We start from the raw sequence: 20855 nt of genomic DNA on the forward strand, positions 1-20855 counted from the left end.
GGAATAATTAATTTGTCTTACCTAGTATTTCTTCTGATTCTTTCTCAAACATGTCTCTTGAAGGTCCACACTCCTTTAACCACGAAGTTCTGTCCTGAAACTCTCTCTATTGTTATATTCATTCCTTTCTTGGATACAATGTTGAGAGTTCAGATTGCAACTGGTATCTTTTTTTTTTTTTTTTTTTTTTGGTAGAATTGCAACCCTGAGGATCCAGGATCATTACTTTGCAAGCTACACATGTATTTTCTCTGTAAATATTGTATCATCTAATTTGCATCTTTGGGTTCTGCTGATTAGCCATCAACATGTGATTTCAGGAATATGGCATATGAGATGTACAAATCATGACTCAGTAAGTTATTATTTTAAAACTCTGACTTGGGATTTATACTGACTTGCATACAATCTAGTTAAGCATTTGATCTGCGACTATTACTAAAAGCCTTATAGCTCAAGTTCCATACCCATGTGTCTCTGGAATTCTATACTCAGCAGCAAAAGGGCTCCGCAGTTGAGAGAAGCAAATGCCTGAAGTTATCTCCACCCATTACCTCAAACCACGTAGGCACCACGGGACAGGAAAGGCTCACTGGGTACGATGAGCCAACAGGTCTTACTGAATTTCTTAAGACTATGTTTTTTTCCCCAACTGCTGAAAACTGCTTCAGAAAGGAGGAAGGTAAGTGAGCTGAGTGATTAAGAGCAATCCTACTTGGCACTAAAACACATTTACACTTCTAACTTTACCTCTATTTTGATTTATTTCAAAATACTCTGAAGCCATCAAGCAGACCGTCTTTCAAAAAGATAATAGGTGCATTTCTTTAGTTGTAAATGTGTCATTTCAGAAGGGGCCCTCTTCTCTCTCTGACGTGGCAGCACAGCAGTGTGCCCATTCTCAAGACCTGATGCTTTGGCCTCTTCGGGTAATAGGGCTGGAAGATGGAGAGTGAAAAGATGCCTGAGCACAGGAGGGACAGCCATGGGTTCCACAATGCACTCTGAGGACAGACTATACACTCATCCACTCTCCATAATTTGAAAATATCTCACAGATTAGAATATACTTGAGGACAAGAAAGAACAGAGTAGCTTAATACTACACTATAATGTAAATAATTGGCTAAACCTTTCCAAGTCCATAAAAAAAGATTCAGGAACTTTTTTTTTTAAACTTCGCTGAGCCAGTTTCCTTATATGTAAAACGGAGTGTTTTGTAAGAATGATAGGTATTTGACACAAAGTAGATGCTTAGTCGTATTAGTTCTCTTCCAATATTTAGAAAACACAAGAAAAACAGGGGAATAAAAGCAGGAAAAAAGATGATGGAAAAGCTTCCTTGTCTGCCCAGGCCTGAATCTCAGAAGGGACATGGAGAGGGGCATGGCCTTTTCCTGAAGTGGAGAGTAGACCCTCCTACAGACCCAGGGCTTCTGTCTCAGTCACTCTCAGCAGGAGGGAGGGATGGAAAACTTGCTACAAGCTTCACTTATGTTGCATCACTTTTAGTCCGTACATTATTGTCATTCTCATCATGCACTCCAGGACACAGAAACATAGGGAGGTTAAGCAAAGGCACGTAAACTTCATGTATAGGTTGAAGTCGGCCATGGGGCGAGAGCAACAGAGGGTCAAACCCTTAGTCCATTGTCAACATGTTCAGGAAACAGCTTTCGAAGTCTGTCAGCATACCTGCCCGTCCCCTGCGGGCACCCTGAGAACCCACATCCGACCTTCTCCTTTGAATCTTAGTTTCCTTTTAGGGGGCGGGTTTGAGGACACAGGTTCTGACTGGGGTTTGTCCTGGGGAAGTGCCTCTTGCCTTCTTTTAGTTCCCTGACACCAGTCTATGGAAAGTTACACACTGGTGTCCACACTGGCCTGTATCTGTGTGCCTATCTTTTTAGGGCATTCACAGACTCTGAGAGGCAGGCGCAGTCATGGTGCTGGTGGAGTACCTGAGGCCTCCAGGTCAGGAACTCCTCCTCTGGAGGGAAATGGTGCATGCGTGCCAAGTCACTTCAGTCATATCCGACTCTGTGTGACCTCCTGGACCTTAACCTGCCAGGCTCCTCTGTCCATGGGGTTCTCCAGGCAAGAATACTGGAGTAGGTTGCCCATGCCCTCCTCCAGGGGATCTTCCCGATCCAGGGATCCAACCTGTATCTCCTGCATTGCAGGCAGATTCTTTACCATCTGAACCACCAGGGAAGCCTGGAGAGAGAGGTTACTCTCTGCTTAAAGTGAAAGTGAAAGTCGCTCAGTCATGTCCAACTCTTTGTTACCCCATGGACTATACAGTCCATGGAATTCTCCAGGCCTGAACACTGGGGTGGGTAGCCTTTCCCTTCTCCAGGGGATCTCCCCAACCCAGGGATCGAACCCATGTCTCCTACTTTGCAGGCGGATTATTTTCCAGCTGAGCCACAAGGGAAGCCCAAGAACAATGGAGTGGGTACCCTATCTCTTCTCCAACGGATCTTCCCGACCCAGGAATTGAACCTGGGGTCTCCTGCATTGCAGGCAGATTCTTTACCAACAGAGCTATCAGGGAAGCCCTGCCCTCTGCTTAAAGCCTCAGCCCATTGTCACTACTGGAGGACACCAAGGCTGCGGAGGAATGCTGCTCGGCCTGTCAGCCCAGGTATCTGAGGCTGCTTCAATTACTCCTCTGGAACCTGAAGTCAGGAATAAAATGGAATAGGCTAGATTTAGGGATTTTTTTTCTTCAAATTAGAAAAAAACCCAAAAAAAAACCCAGGCCTGAGTAGGGTTTTTCCTATGATATTTCCCTGAAAAAAAAAAGATAGACTTCCTCTTCCATGGGGTTAAGTTCTCAGAGTTGAAGTTCAGAATTTGCAAGTGCATTTTCCATAAGATATGGGATTACACTCTGTAGCTCAAATTTATATACACTTTCCTTTCATTATCGCCTTTATATCCAAGTACCAGTTGAGATATGAGGCAAAGAGACAATAAGTGATTATACAGGAAAGGAAATGATTACGGCAGAAAACTGAATGGCAAAGTTAATTTAGTCACCACTTCTTGAAATTCTTTATGTGGTATTCTACATGCCACACCAAGCCTTCTTAAAAATTATGTCTGCCCTCATCTAAGACTGTGTGAGATTTTGGTGTAAAATTGATAACATGAACCTAGCTAAAACCACAGAGGATAAATGAGTCAGGGAGAATTCTTTTCTGGAGTTGGAGAGGAAAGGAAAACCTCCTCAAGGTCCATTTTGACGTCAACTATGAATTCACTGTTCCCTGTGAAATTATAAAAGCTCGTACTCAAAATTCCTCCATGTGGCTGTTTGTATAATTTCTTGTAGCGATAAAATAATTTTCTTACTTAGGTTTACAGTAATTTAATAGCAGAGCAAAATAACATTTCATTTAGTTGTTTCCAGAGCACCACCCTGAAGTAGGAGGAACTGCAGATACTTTGTTTCCAGGGGACTGTGGCCTTAGGGAAGTCTTTAACCATCAAAGAGAACAATACAGACTAAGTAAACAAGTTAAACATGGCCCACAAATAATGAACTTGATGATGTCTGTGACAATGAGAGAGTACATGAGAACAACACACAGGCTTGTTGTTAGTAACTACTTGAATTGGATCTATCATGAAAGACAGTCACAGAACGTGGCATTTTAAAAATGGATTATGGTTTGAAATAACTTGTTTTAAAAGTTTTTAGAAAATTGAAAGGCTCAAAGTATATAATACCTGTCCTCTACCTAATGCTCAGAGATTACTGAGGGTTAGTGAATATTTGTGAAGTCATCCAAAGAGGATGTAACAATTCTTGCAAAACATTAGTTCTTATTAGCTACAGGGAAGAGAAAGAATTAGAGAAAGAATTAATGTAATAAAATTACTGATTCTTTGGGCTTGGGTGGTGATTTCAAATTTCCTTTACATACATTTATCATCCCAGTTGCCCTGTAAAATGAGAGATCTAATTCTCTCACCTTGCCTGTTTAATTGCAGAGTCTCCCTTAACACTGGTTTTTATTTTTCAGTTTATAAATGGGCTTGGGGCTGCTGTATCATAAAAATATTCATACCCTGCTTTTGCATTACCTGTTCATTATTTCTTTTTAAAGTATTAAGCTTTAAAAAAAAAAAAAAACTGGTTCATAATTGTTGCTTTCCTATTCAATTCTGTTTGCTCCCGAACCCTTTTGTATGGTGTTTTTGTGACGCATCTGGCATCTGACTCTTTTCTCTCGGCAGCCTCCAGGAATCTACCCATCCTCCTTGTCTGAGCACCCAACACCACTGACCCTTCTTTTACCTGGTGGTGTCTCTCAATTGTCCTGCTTTTCAAATTTCCCTTACATATATTTTTGTATATATGCTATGTCTTAGACCATCTTTTCTTTCCCTCCTTTGAGGGTTCACCATTTTCTTTCTCTTTCTTATCATGCAATGCATAAATATTTCTCAAGGTTCTATTTTCATTTTTTTTTTCCTCTCAACTAAATCTTTTTTGAATTTACTTCACATTCATGACTTAAAATATGGCCCTTTTGGTCAAAGCATTTGCTATTCCTAATTTCAAATCCCTCCTGCTCTACTCCAGAACCCTATAATAGAGCTCAGTGTCCGTTGTCTCCACGGGGTCTACCCTGTTATCGCATACTCAGTGAAAGTGAAAATCTTAGTTGCTTATTATTGTCTGACTGTGTGGGACCCCATAGACTGTAGCTCTCCAGATTCCTCTGTCCATGGGATTCTCCAAGCAAGAATACAGGAGTGGGTAGCTATTCCCTTCTATAGGGAATCTTCCTGACTGAGGGATGGAATCCGGGTCTCCTGCATTGCAGGCAGATTCTTCACCATCTGTACCACCAGGGACATCTCATACTCAGCATTGTATAAAATTGACTTGTATTCTGTCCTCTAGTTACTTCTTTTTCATCTTCTCTCTTTGATTTCTTGGAACTGTCTTTGATGATTTCTTCTCTCTTATCTAATACTCTGTTAGCTCCTGGACCTGCCCACCCTCATCCATAACGTCTGTTGAGTCTAGATCCTCCCCATTCCCCTTTCACCAGCCCCCTCAGGTAACCAATAATCTGAACTACTGACAAAGCTTCCTGGACTCTGTCTTCTCTCTAGTCACCTTCTTCCATGTACAAGCATGTTCCACATCCCTGCTGCTAGATTAGATCTTCCCAAAGCAAAGTCCAGATCATGGCAACCCCTACCTAAAACCCCACCACAGCTTTGCCCCAGAATGCAGACACCTTATATGTTTTCCTAATGCCTCACCACCAATAAAATTCTGTTCATCCTTCAAGGGAGCTCAAATGGAACCTTTCCTGATAAATTAAACTGGGTGTTAATGTTAACTGGATTATAATATATTTTGTGAACTTTCTAACTTCTAAGATAATGGTGATTTGAGAGTATGGACTAAGAATTCTTGGTGGCAGGGTCTGTTTGTCTCCACCTTTCTGCCCCTGCAGAACTCACTGTAGTGCCAGACACCTAAGATGTACTCTACACATGGTTGCCAAGCCAGTGAATTGAGTGAATCGATGCTCTGGTGCGTCCAGGTACATAAGGACATAGCTTTAACCACCCTGCAGGGCGGTTGGTGTGAATATGTCTAAACTTTTCCATGAGACTCTAAGTCTCTGAGCAAAGGGCTCCAGTTTATATTGAAAAACTGTATCATGTCTGATGCCTAGGCTTGGTCCTCTACATTGAAAGCATCCAGTAAACTGATGGATGAATAGTGCTGACTCCTTCTGATTCAGAAAATGTACATTCTCTTATTCGCAGACTCAGTAACAGGCAACACAGTATGGTGAGGATGGAAGGAGTAAGATTATATGTTTGGCTCTTCTACTCACTATATTGAGAACCTTTTGGTATGACCCTTGTTCTCTTTGGGCCTCAGTTTCCCCATGTGTATAATAATAGGTTTAGACCAGCTTAACTTTACTCTCTTTCAATGCTGATAAAAAGTTCTAACTGCAATACATTCCTTAGAGAGAACAAAAGATGTAGGAGCCTAAGAAAAGCAAAAAAGAAAGCAGCTGTGCTTATTCAGCCCATGTAGTAATGAGAGGTTTTACTATGGTACCTGGTATGAAGTGATTGGGGGAAGGATCTGACTTGAAATTACCTTCAAGCAAGGAATTCCTAGACTCCTCATGCATGCTCCCAGTTGATCACATATCTGTCTCTGAAGACAGTACTACATTTTTTAAAGTCAGAATGTGAGAAGCCCTGACAGATATGAAGGAACACTAATTTTATATAATGAAATTTGCCACGAGTAGAGGAAGCACATATGAAACTGTCACCAGCGGCTGCAGATAAAAATTAAAGATGTGCTCCAGCAAGATGAGAGAGATGGCAAAATGAAGAATGGAACCCTGAAGATCAGCAGTCAGCCTTGACAACTACACACGGACAATCACAAGCACATGCACAGAGTATCTGGCAGAGTGAAAGGCATGGTGTGACTCAGAGCAATGGGCCAGAGGACCAGATCTGCCAAGGGATTGATTGCTAGAGTCTGGAGGGATCTGGAGGGACCACGAGTCAGTGACTGAGTTCCGCCTGGCACTTCTAGATGACTCTGTGACTCCTGGAATAAACCTCTTAATATGAAAAGTTATTTTGAAGCATTTCATCAATAAATTATCTCTAGATGCTGCCTAATATTTGCCCACATCTACTGATCTCATGCAAAGAAAGGCACTTTCACCCATTAGAAAATAAGTGGTGTCTTGCTTTCTTATTTATCTGGAAAGCAAATGTCTCCAAAGGAACATGCAGTTCAGCCCAGCTGACTTTTAATGACAGGCAGTGTGACTCAAATACAGACTGTCCTGTGAGTTTATATTAAAATGAGGCAAACTGTAAGAAAGTCTGAGTCTGGTAACTGAACTGCTCTGTTTGCTGAGAACACCATGGTCTTTTTGTGCCTCTGTGGTTTTGCTCCTGTCCCTTCTGGCTATAAGGCCATTCACTCCCTCCGCTGCTTTACATACACCTACTCCTTCCTGATCCAGGTCTAATGTCACCTTTCTTGAGAAGCCCTTCCCACTGATTCATGAGCCTGGGAGCTTTTTGTGCATCTTCAGACACTTCCATATTGTAATCGTCTGTCCCTTTTATAGGTTTAAAAGTTGGTGAAAGTGTGTGGGAACACCATGAGTTCCTAAAATTTGGGGACAGTATTTTGTTTGTATCTTCAGCCCTGGTCCCTAGCTGAGGTCTTGGCACAGATGGAGGGGATTGACAGCATTTAATATGTGACTGAACGGAAGAAGGCAGGAGTGAATAAGGTAAGAGTGACTTCCAGAAGTTGCTGCATCAAGTGGCCATGGAAGATATCCAGTTACATTAGCATTGTAGGGAAAGGATAATTTTTATTTAAAAAAGGGAAAATTTTATAAAAAGTAGATTATGACATGAAACTCCAAGATATATGATTTTGAAAAATAAATGTGTCCCCAGATATACTATGCAGAAACTCTAGGAAATAAGAGCAAATAAAAAATTGACTGGCCTTCTAATGTATAAGTGTGGGATTAAGAACTGAAACCTCTAAATAAGAGGGTATCATAGGTAATAAAAATAATTCCAAAGAAATTATGTGTCAATTAACTCAGAGAAGGAAAGAAGGGAAAGGCTATCTTTAAAGAAATGAACCCACACATAATAAGTAAAAGGTTTACTTTGTTAATGAAATAGCAGGAAAAACAAGTTTAAACCATTGGTGATAAAAAGGTAAATATATAATTCTTTATAGGAAGTAGAATAAAGAGAAATGTGAGACACTCTGGGGATAATGAGAGCATTTAGTTACATTAAAGATGCTCTATTTACTGTTTAACTGATACGGAATCTTATTAGAAAATTAATAGAAAGCCATAAGATAATAACGATCTGTAGTGACTTATTTCATCCCATGTTGGCTCTATTTCTTCTGCAAATTAGTGTGACCCCAAAATGTTTTCAGGATTGTCCAACTTGTCCTAAATTCCATAAATAAACTCTTTCAGAGGATGCTGTTTTTTGCCATGTCTCTATTACAGTTCTTCACAGATGGACCATTTTTGTCCTTCCAAAGTCTAAGAATAACTCTTTCAGTTATCAAGACATACCAAAATCCAGTTCAGCTGCTCCTGTGGGATTCCAGTTAGTTTAGACACATCTGCTGAGATACACGCATTTGAATCCAAATGAAGCTTTTGTTTGATGATACATTTTGAACATTTATGAAGGTTTTTTGGGGGCCAAAATGTTTTTCATTTTTTTGGCACTCCAAACAGAGATCTTCAGTTATAAACACTGCCTTCTGAGCACCTCCAGCAGAAATCCAATCTTTTCATGCGAACAGGTGCCTCAGGAAGTTTTTGGAATGCTTTACACTGAATCAGCTTTCTGATTGGAAACTTTCTGAACATGCAGTCAAATTTGCCAAAGAGACCTTCAAACTTGCATGAGTAGTTTTCACTCATCCAGACATACATTCACACGTACAGACAGCCCTAGTGAAAGCAAGTCAGAGCTCTGTAAGACTGAAGTCTTTCTCTTAAAGGTTAAATACAACACTCAACCAAACTAAACAAAAGGAATAAATACATGACGGGAGAGATAATGAATAAACAGCAAGAACCTCTGTTCAACTTCTCCATAAGCATGTTCCCCTTAAATTTACTTTACCTGAGAGTTTAGATGGCACATCCCTTCAGTAAAAATCCACCCCAGTTTCAAATAATACTCCAAGCATTTGTGTTCTTAAACACTGTGGCTGGGGGGATGGCTACTAATTCTTTTCACTAACAAACGTGTTCAAACAGTTCTTTTTGAAACACTTCCTTCTTTAACACAAATAGGTCAACCAGATTCAAATCTGAAGGAATGCAAAACTACTCTCTAAATCAGGGTTCTTTGGAAAAACTTCTATTTTACCTGAGTCCCTACAACTTTTGTTTTCCAGTTTGAATATAAACTGAAAAGCTGTGACAGAGTAAGACAACTTTTGAAGCCTTACGCCTGAACAGTTATTACAGAGTAAAATCACTTCCCCATTGGGCATGGCCGGAATTCAGGGGAAATCTGCTTTCAAGTTTGTCTGATGGCCCTGGACCAGATGCTCCAAGGTGGCCAGAAACCTTTGTCTACACCCACTTAGCAGATTTCTGGCTCTTTATCAGGAACTAAGAGGTTTATTTGCAGAAATGAATCATTTCCTTCAAAATATCCTTTACCCTATTTACATGCTTGCATATTCTTTCCATTTTGTTTTCCCCCTACAGCTTTACTAAGGGAATTAATTATCTAGAAGAACAGGAACATACAGTAAGTACAACTGAGATACAGGATGAGACACAGTATGTCATCTATTAGGCCTGGCTAAGACCAGCAGCTGATGCTAAATGGGAAGGAACATGCACCAAATGTTTTTTAATCACAAAGTTAGTAATTAATTGCTCTTTAAAATACATTTTATGCTTCTTTCTGTCTGTGTACATGAAATGCACATTTATTACATGCCAAAAATTACAACATTATGGTTTAAATGTGACTGGCACGGAAGTCCGGAAATCAGAGTTAATGTTCCCACAGCAACTTTAATTCTGTCCGTGTGCACATGTAGAGCTCTAATCGTCTTCCGTTCCAGGATAATACATATAGATGGTTTGGGAAGGGAAACTCAAGACCCATATCCTCAACTGTAGTTACCGGAAAAAAACAAAGGATAAAAGCTGTGCTCCTTTCCACGTACGTGGATAAAAAACAATGTCCCCACGACCGGTGTTGTGTAATCCGGGAACGCAAGAATCCGCTGTGATGTCGGCACTCAAGGGGACAGTTTCTGTTGCTGTGGGAACCTGAACTTTGCATTTCCTGACTTTGGGGTAATTAAAATGTTAGCCTTAATGTGGCATTAATGGAGTTTGCCATAAAGAAATCCTCTTTGTTTTGTTCTCATAAAAAATTGCTTAAAAGTTCATAATGAACCAAGTGTACTAAAACCTTCAGTCCGGGGGACTGACGCAAAGGTTTGGGAGGGGGGAGGCCAAGTGAGGTGGACAGCCTGAGAGAGCAAAGGACGAGACCACCCGGCTCCTCCCTCAACAGTGCTCAGCCCCTCAAGATTCATGCTACCTACAGAGCTAAAGTTAAACCCGCCCACACAACAGTTTGGTAATGTGTAAAGGTTAAATTAAAAATAAATAAAAACTGTTAACGCATAAGTGCATCTTGGCAAGGACACAAAAAATGAGACAATCTGATGAGGCCAGTGCAAGACACGAGAAGGTAAGTAACCACAGATGTCAGCTTCCAACAAAACAAAGACATCAAACTAGGTCCTTCCAAAGTAGGGAGGCAGCTAAAGAGGGTAGGGGAAATCGCTCCTCCCTTTGACTCGGAGCCTTATCTGGAGGAAGACAAAATGGAAGTGTCTGTTACATGTACATGACTGAGATGTGCTAGGCTTGACAGTTGTCAGGAAAGGTTTTCTTGGGAAGAGCTCCGACTGCTCTCCTGCCTTGGTTTAGTGCTACTTCTAGGTTTAAATGGAGAGCCTGGCTTCGCCCATCCTCAGCCTGTGCAGCGGAAATTGTTTTGTCAGATGCCTAGGGGTTCGATGCCCTTTGCATTCGGAAGCTCATCTTAATGTTTACCAGGAGACAGTTAGAAGTGGTGAGGAGGTGACACTCTAAGGGGTGGTGGGGGTATATTTCTAGAAGGTGATCATAGTGGGCGCCCTGGAAAGCAGCACATGTTTCAGTAGCGATATTAACCTCATCATTTCATCAAGGAAAGCATTTCTCAGCCACATTCCCTCTTGCTTTGACTTTTACTGGAATCTTTTGCTGGATTTGAAGTGGCTCAGCAGGTTAAATAGCCATCAGAATTTCAGAGGTCACACTTGTCCTTTTTGCTCCAAAATGTGGGCTGTGTCTTTTAGAGGTAACAGCGCCATGGGTTCCCCGCTCTGACCAGTTCATACGCAGAACTGACTTTGCATTCATGGGTTTGCTTATCCATCGTGTTCTATAACCCTGTCACGGATATGAGTAGTTGCACATTTTCAAGAAACCTGTTTCGAGCCAGGAATACGATATCCAGGCTCGGAACAGAGAATTCAGGTTGCTCACAGTGACAGCAAATCCACAAACATCCCCCTCTCTCCTCCCCCTAATTATCAAGCATTCATCTACATGGGTGTCAATTTTCTCAGTTTTCACATCTGTAAATTGGGAAGAATTATAATGACCGACAGAAAATGGTCATTAAACCATGCCTAAGAATAATTTTGCTAAACACAGTTCAGTTCAGTCGCTCAGTCATGTCTGACTCTTTGCGACCCCATGAATCGCAGCACACCAGGCCTCCCTGTCCATCACCAACTCCCGGAGTTCACTCAGACTCACGTCCATTGAGTCAGTGATGCCTTCCAGCCATCTCATCCTCTGTCGTCCCCTTCTCCTCCTGCCCCCAATCCCTCCCAGCATCAGAGTCTTTTCCAATGAGTCAACTCTTCGCATCAGGTGGCCAAAGTACTAGAGTTTCAGCTTCAGCATCACACCCTCCAAAGAAATCCCAGGGCTGATCTCCTTCAGAATGGACTGGTTGGATCTCCTTGCAGTCCAAGGGACTCGCAAGAGTCTTTTCCAACACCACAGTTCAAAAGCATCAATTCTTCGGCGCTCAGCCTTCTTCACAGTCCAACTCTCACATCCATACATGACCACAGGAAAAACCATAGCCTTGACTAGACGAACCTTTGTTGGTAAAGTAATGTCTCTGCTTTTCAATATGCTATCTAGGCTGGTCATAACTTTCCTTCCAGGGAGTAAGCGTCTTTTAATCTCATGGCTGCAGTCACCATCTGCAGTGATTTTGGAGCCCAGAAAAATAAAGTCTGACACTGTTTCCACTGTTTTCCCATCTATTTCCCACGAAGTGATGGGACCGGATGCCATGATCTTTGTTTTCTGAATGTTGACCTTTAAGCCAACTTTTTCACTCTCCTCTTTCACTTTCATCAAGAGGCTTTTTAGTTCCTCTTCACTTTCTGCCATAAAGGTGGTGTCATCTGCATATCTGAGGTGATTGATATTTCTCCCGGCAATCTTGATTCCAGCTTGTGTTTCTTCCAGTCCAGCGTTTCTCATGATGTACTCTGCATATAAGTTAAATAAACAGGGTGACAATATACAGCCTTGACGTACTCCTTTTCCTATTTGGAACCAGTCTGTTGTTCCATGTCCAGTTCTAACTGTTGCTTCATGACCTGCATACAGATTCCTCAAGAGGCAGGTCAGGTGGTCTGGTATTCCCATCTCTTTCAGAATTTTCCACAGTTTCTTGTGATCCACACAAAGGCTTTGGCATAGTCAATAAAGCAGAAATAGATGTTTTTCTGGAACTCTCTTGCTTTTTCCATGATCCAGTGGATGTTGTCAATTTGATCTCTGGTTCCTCTGCCTTTTCTAAAACCAGCTTGAACATCAGGAAGCTCACGGTTCACATATTGTTGAAGCCTGATTTGGAGAATTTTGAGCATTACTTTACTAGCATGCGAGATGAGTGCAATTGTGTGGTAGGTTGAGCATTCTTTGGCATTGCCTTTCTTCGGGATTGGAATGAAAACTGACCTTTTCCAGTCCTGTGGCCACTGCTGAGTTTTCCAAATTTGCTGGCATATTGAGTGCAGCACTTTCACAGCATCATCTTTCAGGATTTGAAAGAGCTCAACTGGAATTCCATCACCTCCACTAGCTTTGTTCGTAGTGATGCTTTCTAAGGCCCACTTGACTTCACATTCCAGGATGTCTGGCTCTAGGTCAGTGATCACACCATCATGATTATCTGGGTCGTGAAGATCTTTTTGTACAGTTCTTCTGTGTATTCTTGCCACCTCTTCTTAATATCTTCTGCTTCTGTTAGGTCCATACCATTTCTGTCCATTATCGAGCCCATCTTTGCATGAAGTGTTCCCTTGGTATCTTTAATTTTCTTGAAGAGATCTCTAGTCTTTCCCATTCTGTTGTTTTCCTCTATTTCTTTGCATTGATTGCTAAAGAAGGCTTTCTTATCTCTTCTTGCTATTCTTTGGAACTCTGCATTCAGATGCTTATATCTTTCCTTTTCTCCTTTGCTTTTCGCTTCTCTTCTTTTCACAGCTATTTGTAAGGCCTCCCCAGACAGCCATTTTGCATTTTTGCATTTCTTTTCCATGGGGATGGTCTTGATCCCTGTCTCCTGTACAATGTCACAAACTTCATTCCATAGTTCATCAGGCTCTCTATCTATCAGATCTAGGCCCTTAAATCTATTTCTCACTTCCACTGTATAATCATAAGGGATATGATTTAGGTCATACCTGGTGTGGTGGCGGCGGCTGCCACCAGTGCACTAAGCGCGGCCGAGAGGAGCTACCCCACGTCCGAGGTTAGGGGCAGAAGCCGGAAGGACCCCATGCCCAAAGGGCAGTAGCCAAGAGGAGTTACCCCACGTTTGAGGTCAGGGGCAGCGGCCAAGAGTGTCAGGCTGCAACGGCGCAGGAACGGCGGGCGGAGAAGAGCTACCGGAGTCCGAGGTCAGGGGCTGCGGCTGGGAGGAGCTACCCCGCGTCTGAGGCCAGAGGCTGCGGCCAGGAGAACCAACCCCACCCCAAGGCCAGGGGCGGTGGCCAGGAGAACCAACCCCACGCCCGAGGCCAGGGGCGGTGGCCAGGAGAAGCAATCCCAAGTCCGAGGCCAGGGGCGGTGGCCGGGAGGAGCCACCCCACGCCCGAGGCCAGAGGCTGCGGCAGGGAGAACCAACCCCACGCCTGAGGCCAGGGGCGGCGGCCGAGAGGACCAACCCCACATCCAAGGAGCGGTGGCTGCTTGGGCGCAGGAGGGCCTAGAGAAGCTATCCCACGTTCGAAGGTCAGGAAGGGCAGCGGTGAGGAGATACCCCTCGTCCAAGGTAAGGAGCAGCCGTGAAGAGATACCCCACACCCAAGGTAAGAGAAATCCAAGTAGGATGGTAGGTGTTGCAAGAGGGCATCAGAGGGCAGACACACTGAAACCATACTCATAGAAAACTAGTTAATCTAATCACACTAGGACCACAGCCTTGTCTAACTCAGAGAAACTAAGCCATACCCGTTTGGGCATCCCAAGATGGGCAGGTCATGGTGGAGAGATCTGACAGACTGTGGTCCACTGGAGAAGGGAATGGCAAACCACTTCAGTATTCTTGCCTTGAGAACCCCATTAACAGTATGAAAAGGCAAAATGATAGGATACTGAAAGAGGAACTCCCCAGCTCAGTAGGTGCCCAATATGCTACTGGAAATCAGTGGAGAAATAACTCCAGAAAAAATGAAGGGATGGAGCCAAAGCAAAAACAATATCCAGCTGTGGATGTGACTGGTAATAGAAGCAAGGTCTGATGCTGTAAAGAGCAATATTGCATAAGAACCTGGAATGTCAGGTCCATGAATCAAGGTAAATTGGAAGTGGTCAAACAAGAGATGGCAAGAGTGAATGTCGACATTCTAGGAATCAGCGAACTAAAATGGACTGGAATGGGTGAATTTCACTCAGATGACCATTATATCTACTACTGCAGGCAGGAATCCCTCAGAAGAAATGGAGTAGCCATCATGGTCAACAAAAGAGTCCGAAATGCAGTACTTGGATGCAGTCTCAAAAACGACAGAATGATCTCTGTTCGTTTCCAAGGCAAACCATTCAGTATCACAGTAATCCAAGTCTATGCCCCAACCAGTAACGCTAGAGAGCTGAAGTTGAACGGCTCTATGAAGACCTACAAGACCTTTTAGAACTAACACCCAAAAAAGATGTCCTTTTCATTATAGGGGACTGGAATGCAAAAATAGGAAGTCAAGAAACACCTGGAGTAACAGGCAAATTTGGCCTTGGAATACAGAATGAAGCAGGGCAAAGACTAATAGAGTTTTGCCAAGAAAATGCACTGGTCATAGCAACCACTCTCTTCCAACAACACAAGAGAAAACTTTACACATGGACATCACCAGATGGTCAACACCGAAATCAGATTGATTATATTCTTTGCAGCCAAAGATGGAGAAGCTCTATACAGTCAACAAAAACAAGACCAGGAGCTGACTGTGGCTCAGATCATGAACTGTTGCTAAACACATGACAAATAAAAAGGTGCTATAAAAATTCAGGCACTTGCAAACACTTAGAACACCACATACTGGTGGAATGTTTCTGAAGTTAAAGATACTAACAAGTCAAGGGCACTATTTTTAAATGCCCCAAATCTGTTAGTTCTAAATAGAAACTGAATATTTTACCTTAAAGAAATTAGGCTTTTAAATTAATCTATGGTAAGAATGACATTTGAAAGTAAAAAAAAAAAAAAATTCTCTTGAATGCAAGAAGAGCATCCAAAAATTTTAACAGCTTAAAATAAATCTCTTTCCTGTCTTCTCTCAAGCAATCTCCAAATGGACAGATTTCTGTGAATCTTTCCTCAAAACAATTTTCTTCTAAGTGTAGGCTCAAATCAGGACAAACTACAATCCAAATATATTTGGAGAAAAGTATAATCAATTTAAACAACAGGTTGGGACAGAAAAGACCTACACATCTTACTGGCAAAATCAGAATGACTTTCTGAACAGCTGGAGATTAGGCTTCTCCTCCCTATTTGTTCCCCTTCCAATGGCATTCAGACCTAACTGAGCTCAGATCCACTAGCTTCCTCGGGGTCACCAAGGGGCTGCTCCTTGTACATATTTCATGTTAATGCCACGGGCTGGCCAAAGAATGCTTATGGTAAAGTATAATCAACAGCCCAGCGCTGTTTCTTTCTATTCGGCAAAACATTCATTTGGCTGTAACGGGATTTCTGGGCTAAGGCCATTCTATGTAATCTTCCCCATAAGCTGTGGCAGAAAGCCAGACGTTGGAGGTCTGCATGCAGGAGCTCCAGGCCCTTCTCCACAGGAACAGGCTACCTTCCTGGTAGGTAGGGACAGTGCGCACATGTCTATGGGCACTGTGCCATGCTATTTTCCAATCTTCCTGTAATTACTATTAGGCTGGAGACTGCCAGGCAAGAAGGCCAAGAATGTTACTATTTTGACGGTCCACAGAACACAGTCCCCGCTTCTGACCCCCAAGTTTCTCTATGGAATCAGCAGCTTGGTACAATGCACACAGGTTGCAGAGACTTGGCTCTTGTTATTTCTCGTTTCGTTTTCTTGCGACAGCTGAAGTGTGGTCTCATCTCGGTCATGAGCAGAACAAGGTGGGGTCCCTTTATCTAGAGGTTATTATGATGAAGAAAGTACAGGATGGAATGTCCCAGCCTCATTCACCTCTCGCCCTTTCTGCAAAGTTTTATGTTTGCTTTGTCAGAAAAATAACAATAGGAGATTTAGAATCTCATTTCCTAATTAATAATTTTTGCTTTGTGGACAGGATAAATGGAGTTCTTTTTTGAAAAGAAAACTTTCTTGGTCTTAGCTTAATCCAAAAAGACTCCAGCTTTCTGCCTGACATCACTGTGGAGGTCAGTTCTGAAAAGCTGTTGGAATAAAAGGAATATTCTTTCCCAATGGGCTCCAAGTTACCCTACTTCCTTCCATCGTCAACACACGTGTTGCTCTCTCTGAAGAACTGAGCTATGTTTCAGAAAGAGAAAATATCTTCTAAACGTGATTTATCAACTTTCTTAAAATAGAATTTGAAGAAGTGACTCTCAGATTAGTGGGAAGACAGCGAAAATAAACAGCAATGGAGTGATTTCAATAGCGACAATCTCATTAAGCTGCCCATTTCCAAATTTAGCCCGTAGGCAGTTTTTTTAATTAAAAAATATTTTTAACCTGAGTTCTTATTGGCTACGTGAAGTCTGGGTGGCTTCTGAATTCTTGGAAGCCATTCTCTTTTCTTCTGTAAATTTATGCTGTCCTTTAACCACTTCAAAATAAATTAAAAACTGGAAAGAGAAATTCAGCCAAGCTACAATAACTAATGCAAAGCTGACTTGTGTTATGTAATTTCAAAATGGAAGTTTCCTTTTGAGGTCCATATTTGGTCGTTGAATTTCATCATGGTGGAAGTACCATTATTCAGATCATGGGGACAAAAGAATAATTAGAAAATAGCAACACGGCTTCTGTTTTTGAGTTAATGTTATGAAAGAGAATGCGGTTCATGTAATTAATCTGCCTTTTGAGGCCAAATGGCTGGTCACTTGGTTTTAAAACACACTCTAGCTTTGAAAATATAGATGTTGGCTGACTCAAAATGGTGGCAAGTTACTTTTGGCTACTTTGGAAGACCAAATGGAAACAGCTTGCTCTGAATGCAGAAAAGCCCGGACCCGGGGGAGAAGCCTGCTGCAAGGACCGTGAAGACACCGTCACCTCAGTGGTGTAAGTGGTGTACTCACAGTCAGATGACCCGGGATGAGCGTGCGAGTTTGTCAGTGAATGTGTTGAGTGGATGAGGGCTGGGCCTGGAGACAAAACAGCTTCAAAGTTCAGGCAGGGAAGGCCCGGCTTGGCGCTGGATCCACCCGGCTGAGTAATCTCATTCTCCTCAGATGCCTTCTGGTTTTCAGCTGTCTTGGGTTTCTTCCTGAAAATAAACAAAGGGCCCTTTGAAGGAACTGACTGCATATTTGGGAAAAGGCATTTTTAGAATCTGTTAAAGATAACTTGATTTTTTTTTTCTGAGGGGGGATGGGAAGGAGTCCAGTATGTCCCTTGTTTTAAAACAAGCTGATTCTTGTTTTTTTTTTTTTTTTTTCCCTCCAGTAATGGCCTAACTGGGAACACATGAAAGCATATGGGCCAAGCAAACAGCACCACATTTGGACTCTGTTGGCTGCATAAAAAGACCCTGTCCCAGAACTTTAGACAGCTTGAGCTACGTATGGCTGACATTATCCAAGAAAGCATCCTTTCTTCCCCCCGTAAGAGTTTTAACATGGTCTGGAAAAATACTAGTGGAGGCTTTACCGTTCTAGCATTTGTCAGGAAGCTTAGAGACAGGACCCGTGGAGTAACGGGAGGAGCACTGGACTGGGAGTCAGGAGACTTGAGCTATGGTACTAGCTGTGCCTCTAACTTGCTGTGTGGCACTTGGGCACCTCACTTCACCTCTCTGGGCTTCAGTTTCCTCATCTGTAAAATAAAGGGCTTGGATTAGAAGGCCTTAAAGGTTCCTTCTGGTTTTCAACTTCTATTCATGGAACACATTACGGAACAGTCAATTTTCTTGCTGTTATTAGATTTTGTTTTAGATCAACACATAATTTCAAATCACAATCTAAACTTGCAGGCTGTACCAACGAGAGGGATAGTGATGAAAAACTTTTTAGAGCAGCAAATGAAAAGTGAAAAGAAGAGCTTAGACTCCAGCAGGTAAAGAAGAAAGATGTCACATAGAGATCCTCTATTCCCACTCTTTACTCATCTGAAGCTTAAGATTCCCTTTTTAAAAAATAATTTAGTGCATGATCCTGGAGTGCAGGAGTGTGACTGTTTGTTTGGGAAAAGAAGGGTGAAGGGAAGTAGAAAGTAATTGCGATTTGGGACCATAAATAGGAAGTGGCAGCGCTCAACCATCAGTCAGCTCCTCTCCCTAGGCCCATGCAGCTGATAGAAATGAATACATACTTAGCTTACGCTGCATGTACCCTTGGCCCTGCTCAAACCAAATTATATGTCATACTCTGAACACCATCCCACCCACCCCCACCAGTTTCCTTGGCTCTAAGCTTTTCCTATCATCATAGTATAGTGAACAGAAAAAGTATTTGTAAAAAATATTTTCTGGTAGAAGATTATGTGTGGTACAGAATTTGTTGTAAGTGGGTCTGTTCCCATGTTTCCCTTGTTTCCCTAAGCATGGCAATGGACTTGTTATACAGAATATTTTGTATTGAAATTTCTTGTACTGGGTAGTTAAATCTGCCCTCGCAGAATATGGTGTTATGAATTAGCATACTGTGTTTCTGGTCCAACAGGTTGTGAAATCAAATCTGCTTTTCCAGAGGGCAGGAGGCAGAGATGGCACGGTGAAGATGAAAATAGAGGGAGAGTGTTTAGACGTATTTTTAGGATGGAGGAAGCCAATACAAAAGCAACAAACTGCAGTCCTTTACTGTTGAACGGTGACTAAGGAATGAACCTCCAAATCTTGAGTGTCTATGTGTCTAGGAACTGATTTCTGGTTTTCAGTGTAAGGTTTCTGGTCTATGTGTCTAGGAACTGGTTTCTGGTTTTCAGTGTAAGGAAGTACCCAACTGCTTTTTCTTCATGAAAATCAGCGCTTCCTCTCCAGTCCCTATCCCTCTCACCACTGTCTGTCGCCAGGCTTGTCGCCGTGTTGGACACCTCCGGGTCACACATCTTCCTCTGCCTTAAAGCCATTTTGTCAAGTCCTGAGAAATTGTGCAGCCTTCATATTTTGCACACCTGTGTTTCCTTTCTGTTTGCATTGCTGTCATCTTAACACTTTTTATTTAGACTGCTGTTTACTTTCTGACCCCCATCCTCCTTGACTTCTCTGCTGCCACAGCTTTGCCATCACTGATCTGAATGACCATGTCAGGCTGACAGCTCCAGGTGAATTCCATGCATGTGAGACTGCAAACTCTCTGAGGGTAAAAAGCATCATAGTTATTTTTGAATTCCCTGCGTTCACCCCTTCGTTCCTCCTTCCTTCCCTCCACCTATTCATTTATTCATGTATTCATTCCACAAATACTTACTATGTGCCTGCAATGTGCCAGCATGGGCTTGGAAATAAAACAAGCCTGGTTTCTGCCCCCCTCCCAGATCTGCTGTCTCGAGTATACTGTTAAGCAGAGTAGCTTAGACAAAGCTGTCATTCAATATATGGTTTTGTTGATGGAATGAAATTGAGTTGAAATTAAAGTATATTTTGAGAATAGTTATAGTCTGAATCCAAATTAAGTTTCCTACTCTTTATGCAGCAGGGAAATCTACCTTGACAGGCTGTTTTCCTTGGAATCCATGCAGTACATTTGATAAGAGTAGGACCGTTATGCCCACTGAAGCTAGGCTGGTCCTCATGGGTCATTTAAATATCGAGATGAAACACAATGACAGACATCACGTAACATAAAAAGTTTATTTCTGATGTTCATAAATAAGGTCTAGGCTAGTTTCAGATGTACTGATTTCCTTGGTTTCTTTCAGGAAATTGAAGAAGCCATCTTTCAAACGTGAGTGTATGACCAGCCCACCAATATTACTCTTTGATTTTAACTTTGCAGAAGTTGTACTGTTCTTTCTATCGATGGCATCGCTTCCTTCTCTAGATTTGATGCTGCCTCCCACCTGACATCTTGCATCATACCCTCCTGTCTGTCATCTCAAGGATCACCTCTGGGGACCATTCATAGCACAAGACACTGAAACCATCTCTACAAATACAGAATATTGAAAACTCAACCTTTTGGCTCACTCCTTCATTTGTCTAAAATCCCTTTACTTGTTCTTAGACCACTGGGCTATTTCCCAACTGCACATACCAGAGAGACATTCACTGACCTTAGAAACAATGCGTTTTCCATCTCACTCTCTCTAATAGTGGACTGCTTTTTCCAGAGCTGAGAAACTCTAAAACATAGCAACCATCTACATTTAGACATGCACAGGTGCTGTTATTTTGACCCTAGTTTTGCAGCTCATATTTTATTGAGGAGGAAAAAGGAAGTCCTGTAGTAATTAATTGAAAATACCTTCTTTGGTCGTGTAAAAGAATTACATGAACATGGCATATTCAAGGGCAAGTCTCACCAAGCCTCGGAAGCTGTGTACTAGTCCC

At 42.2% G+C, this 20855-nt stretch overlaps 1 protein-coding gene and 1 long non-coding RNA gene across 32 annotated transcripts in view; one reads left to right on the top strand and one right to left on the bottom strand.

The window, feature by feature from the left end:
- ZBTB20 (zinc finger and BTB domain containing 20) overlaps positions 1–20855 on the bottom strand; it is an 869399-nt gene that overhangs the window by 51808 nt on the left and 796736 nt on the right. For 26 of the 30 annotated variants that reach the window (XM_045166105.1, XM_045166753.1, XM_045161993.1 and 23 more), the window contains 2 exons: positions 18017–18181; positions 17446–17633 (listed from right to left, as the gene is read on the bottom strand). In XM_045166105.1, coding sequence (XP_045022040.1) covers positions 17446–17633; positions 18017–18027 — 199 coding nt within the window. In that variant the 5' untranslated portion in view covers positions 18028–18181. The remainder of the gene's footprint in view (positions 1–17445; positions 17634–18016; positions 18182–20855) is intronic. The other 4 variants (XM_045162303.1, XM_045162337.1, XM_045162558.1 and 1 more) reach the window with 1 other exon arrangement.
- Positions 17303–20479, top strand: LOC123328310. 2 transcript variants are annotated; one of them, XR_006639965.1, is made up of 4 exons: positions 17303–17428; positions 17813–17970; positions 18339–18421; positions 20302–20479. It is a non-coding gene; the product is annotated as an uncharacterized LOC123328310 (long non-coding RNA). The 2 variants fall into 2 exon arrangements; XR_006639969.1 differs by lacking the exon at positions 20302–20479 and adding an exon at positions 19027–19152.

Source organism: Bubalus bubalis, chromosome 1 (assembly GCF_019923935.1).
Source record: "Bubalus bubalis isolate 160015118507 breed Murrah chromosome 1, NDDB_SH_1, whole genome shotgun sequence".
NCBI classification, from domain to species: domain Eukaryota; kingdom Metazoa; phylum Chordata; class Mammalia; order Artiodactyla; family Bovidae; genus Bubalus; species Bubalus bubalis.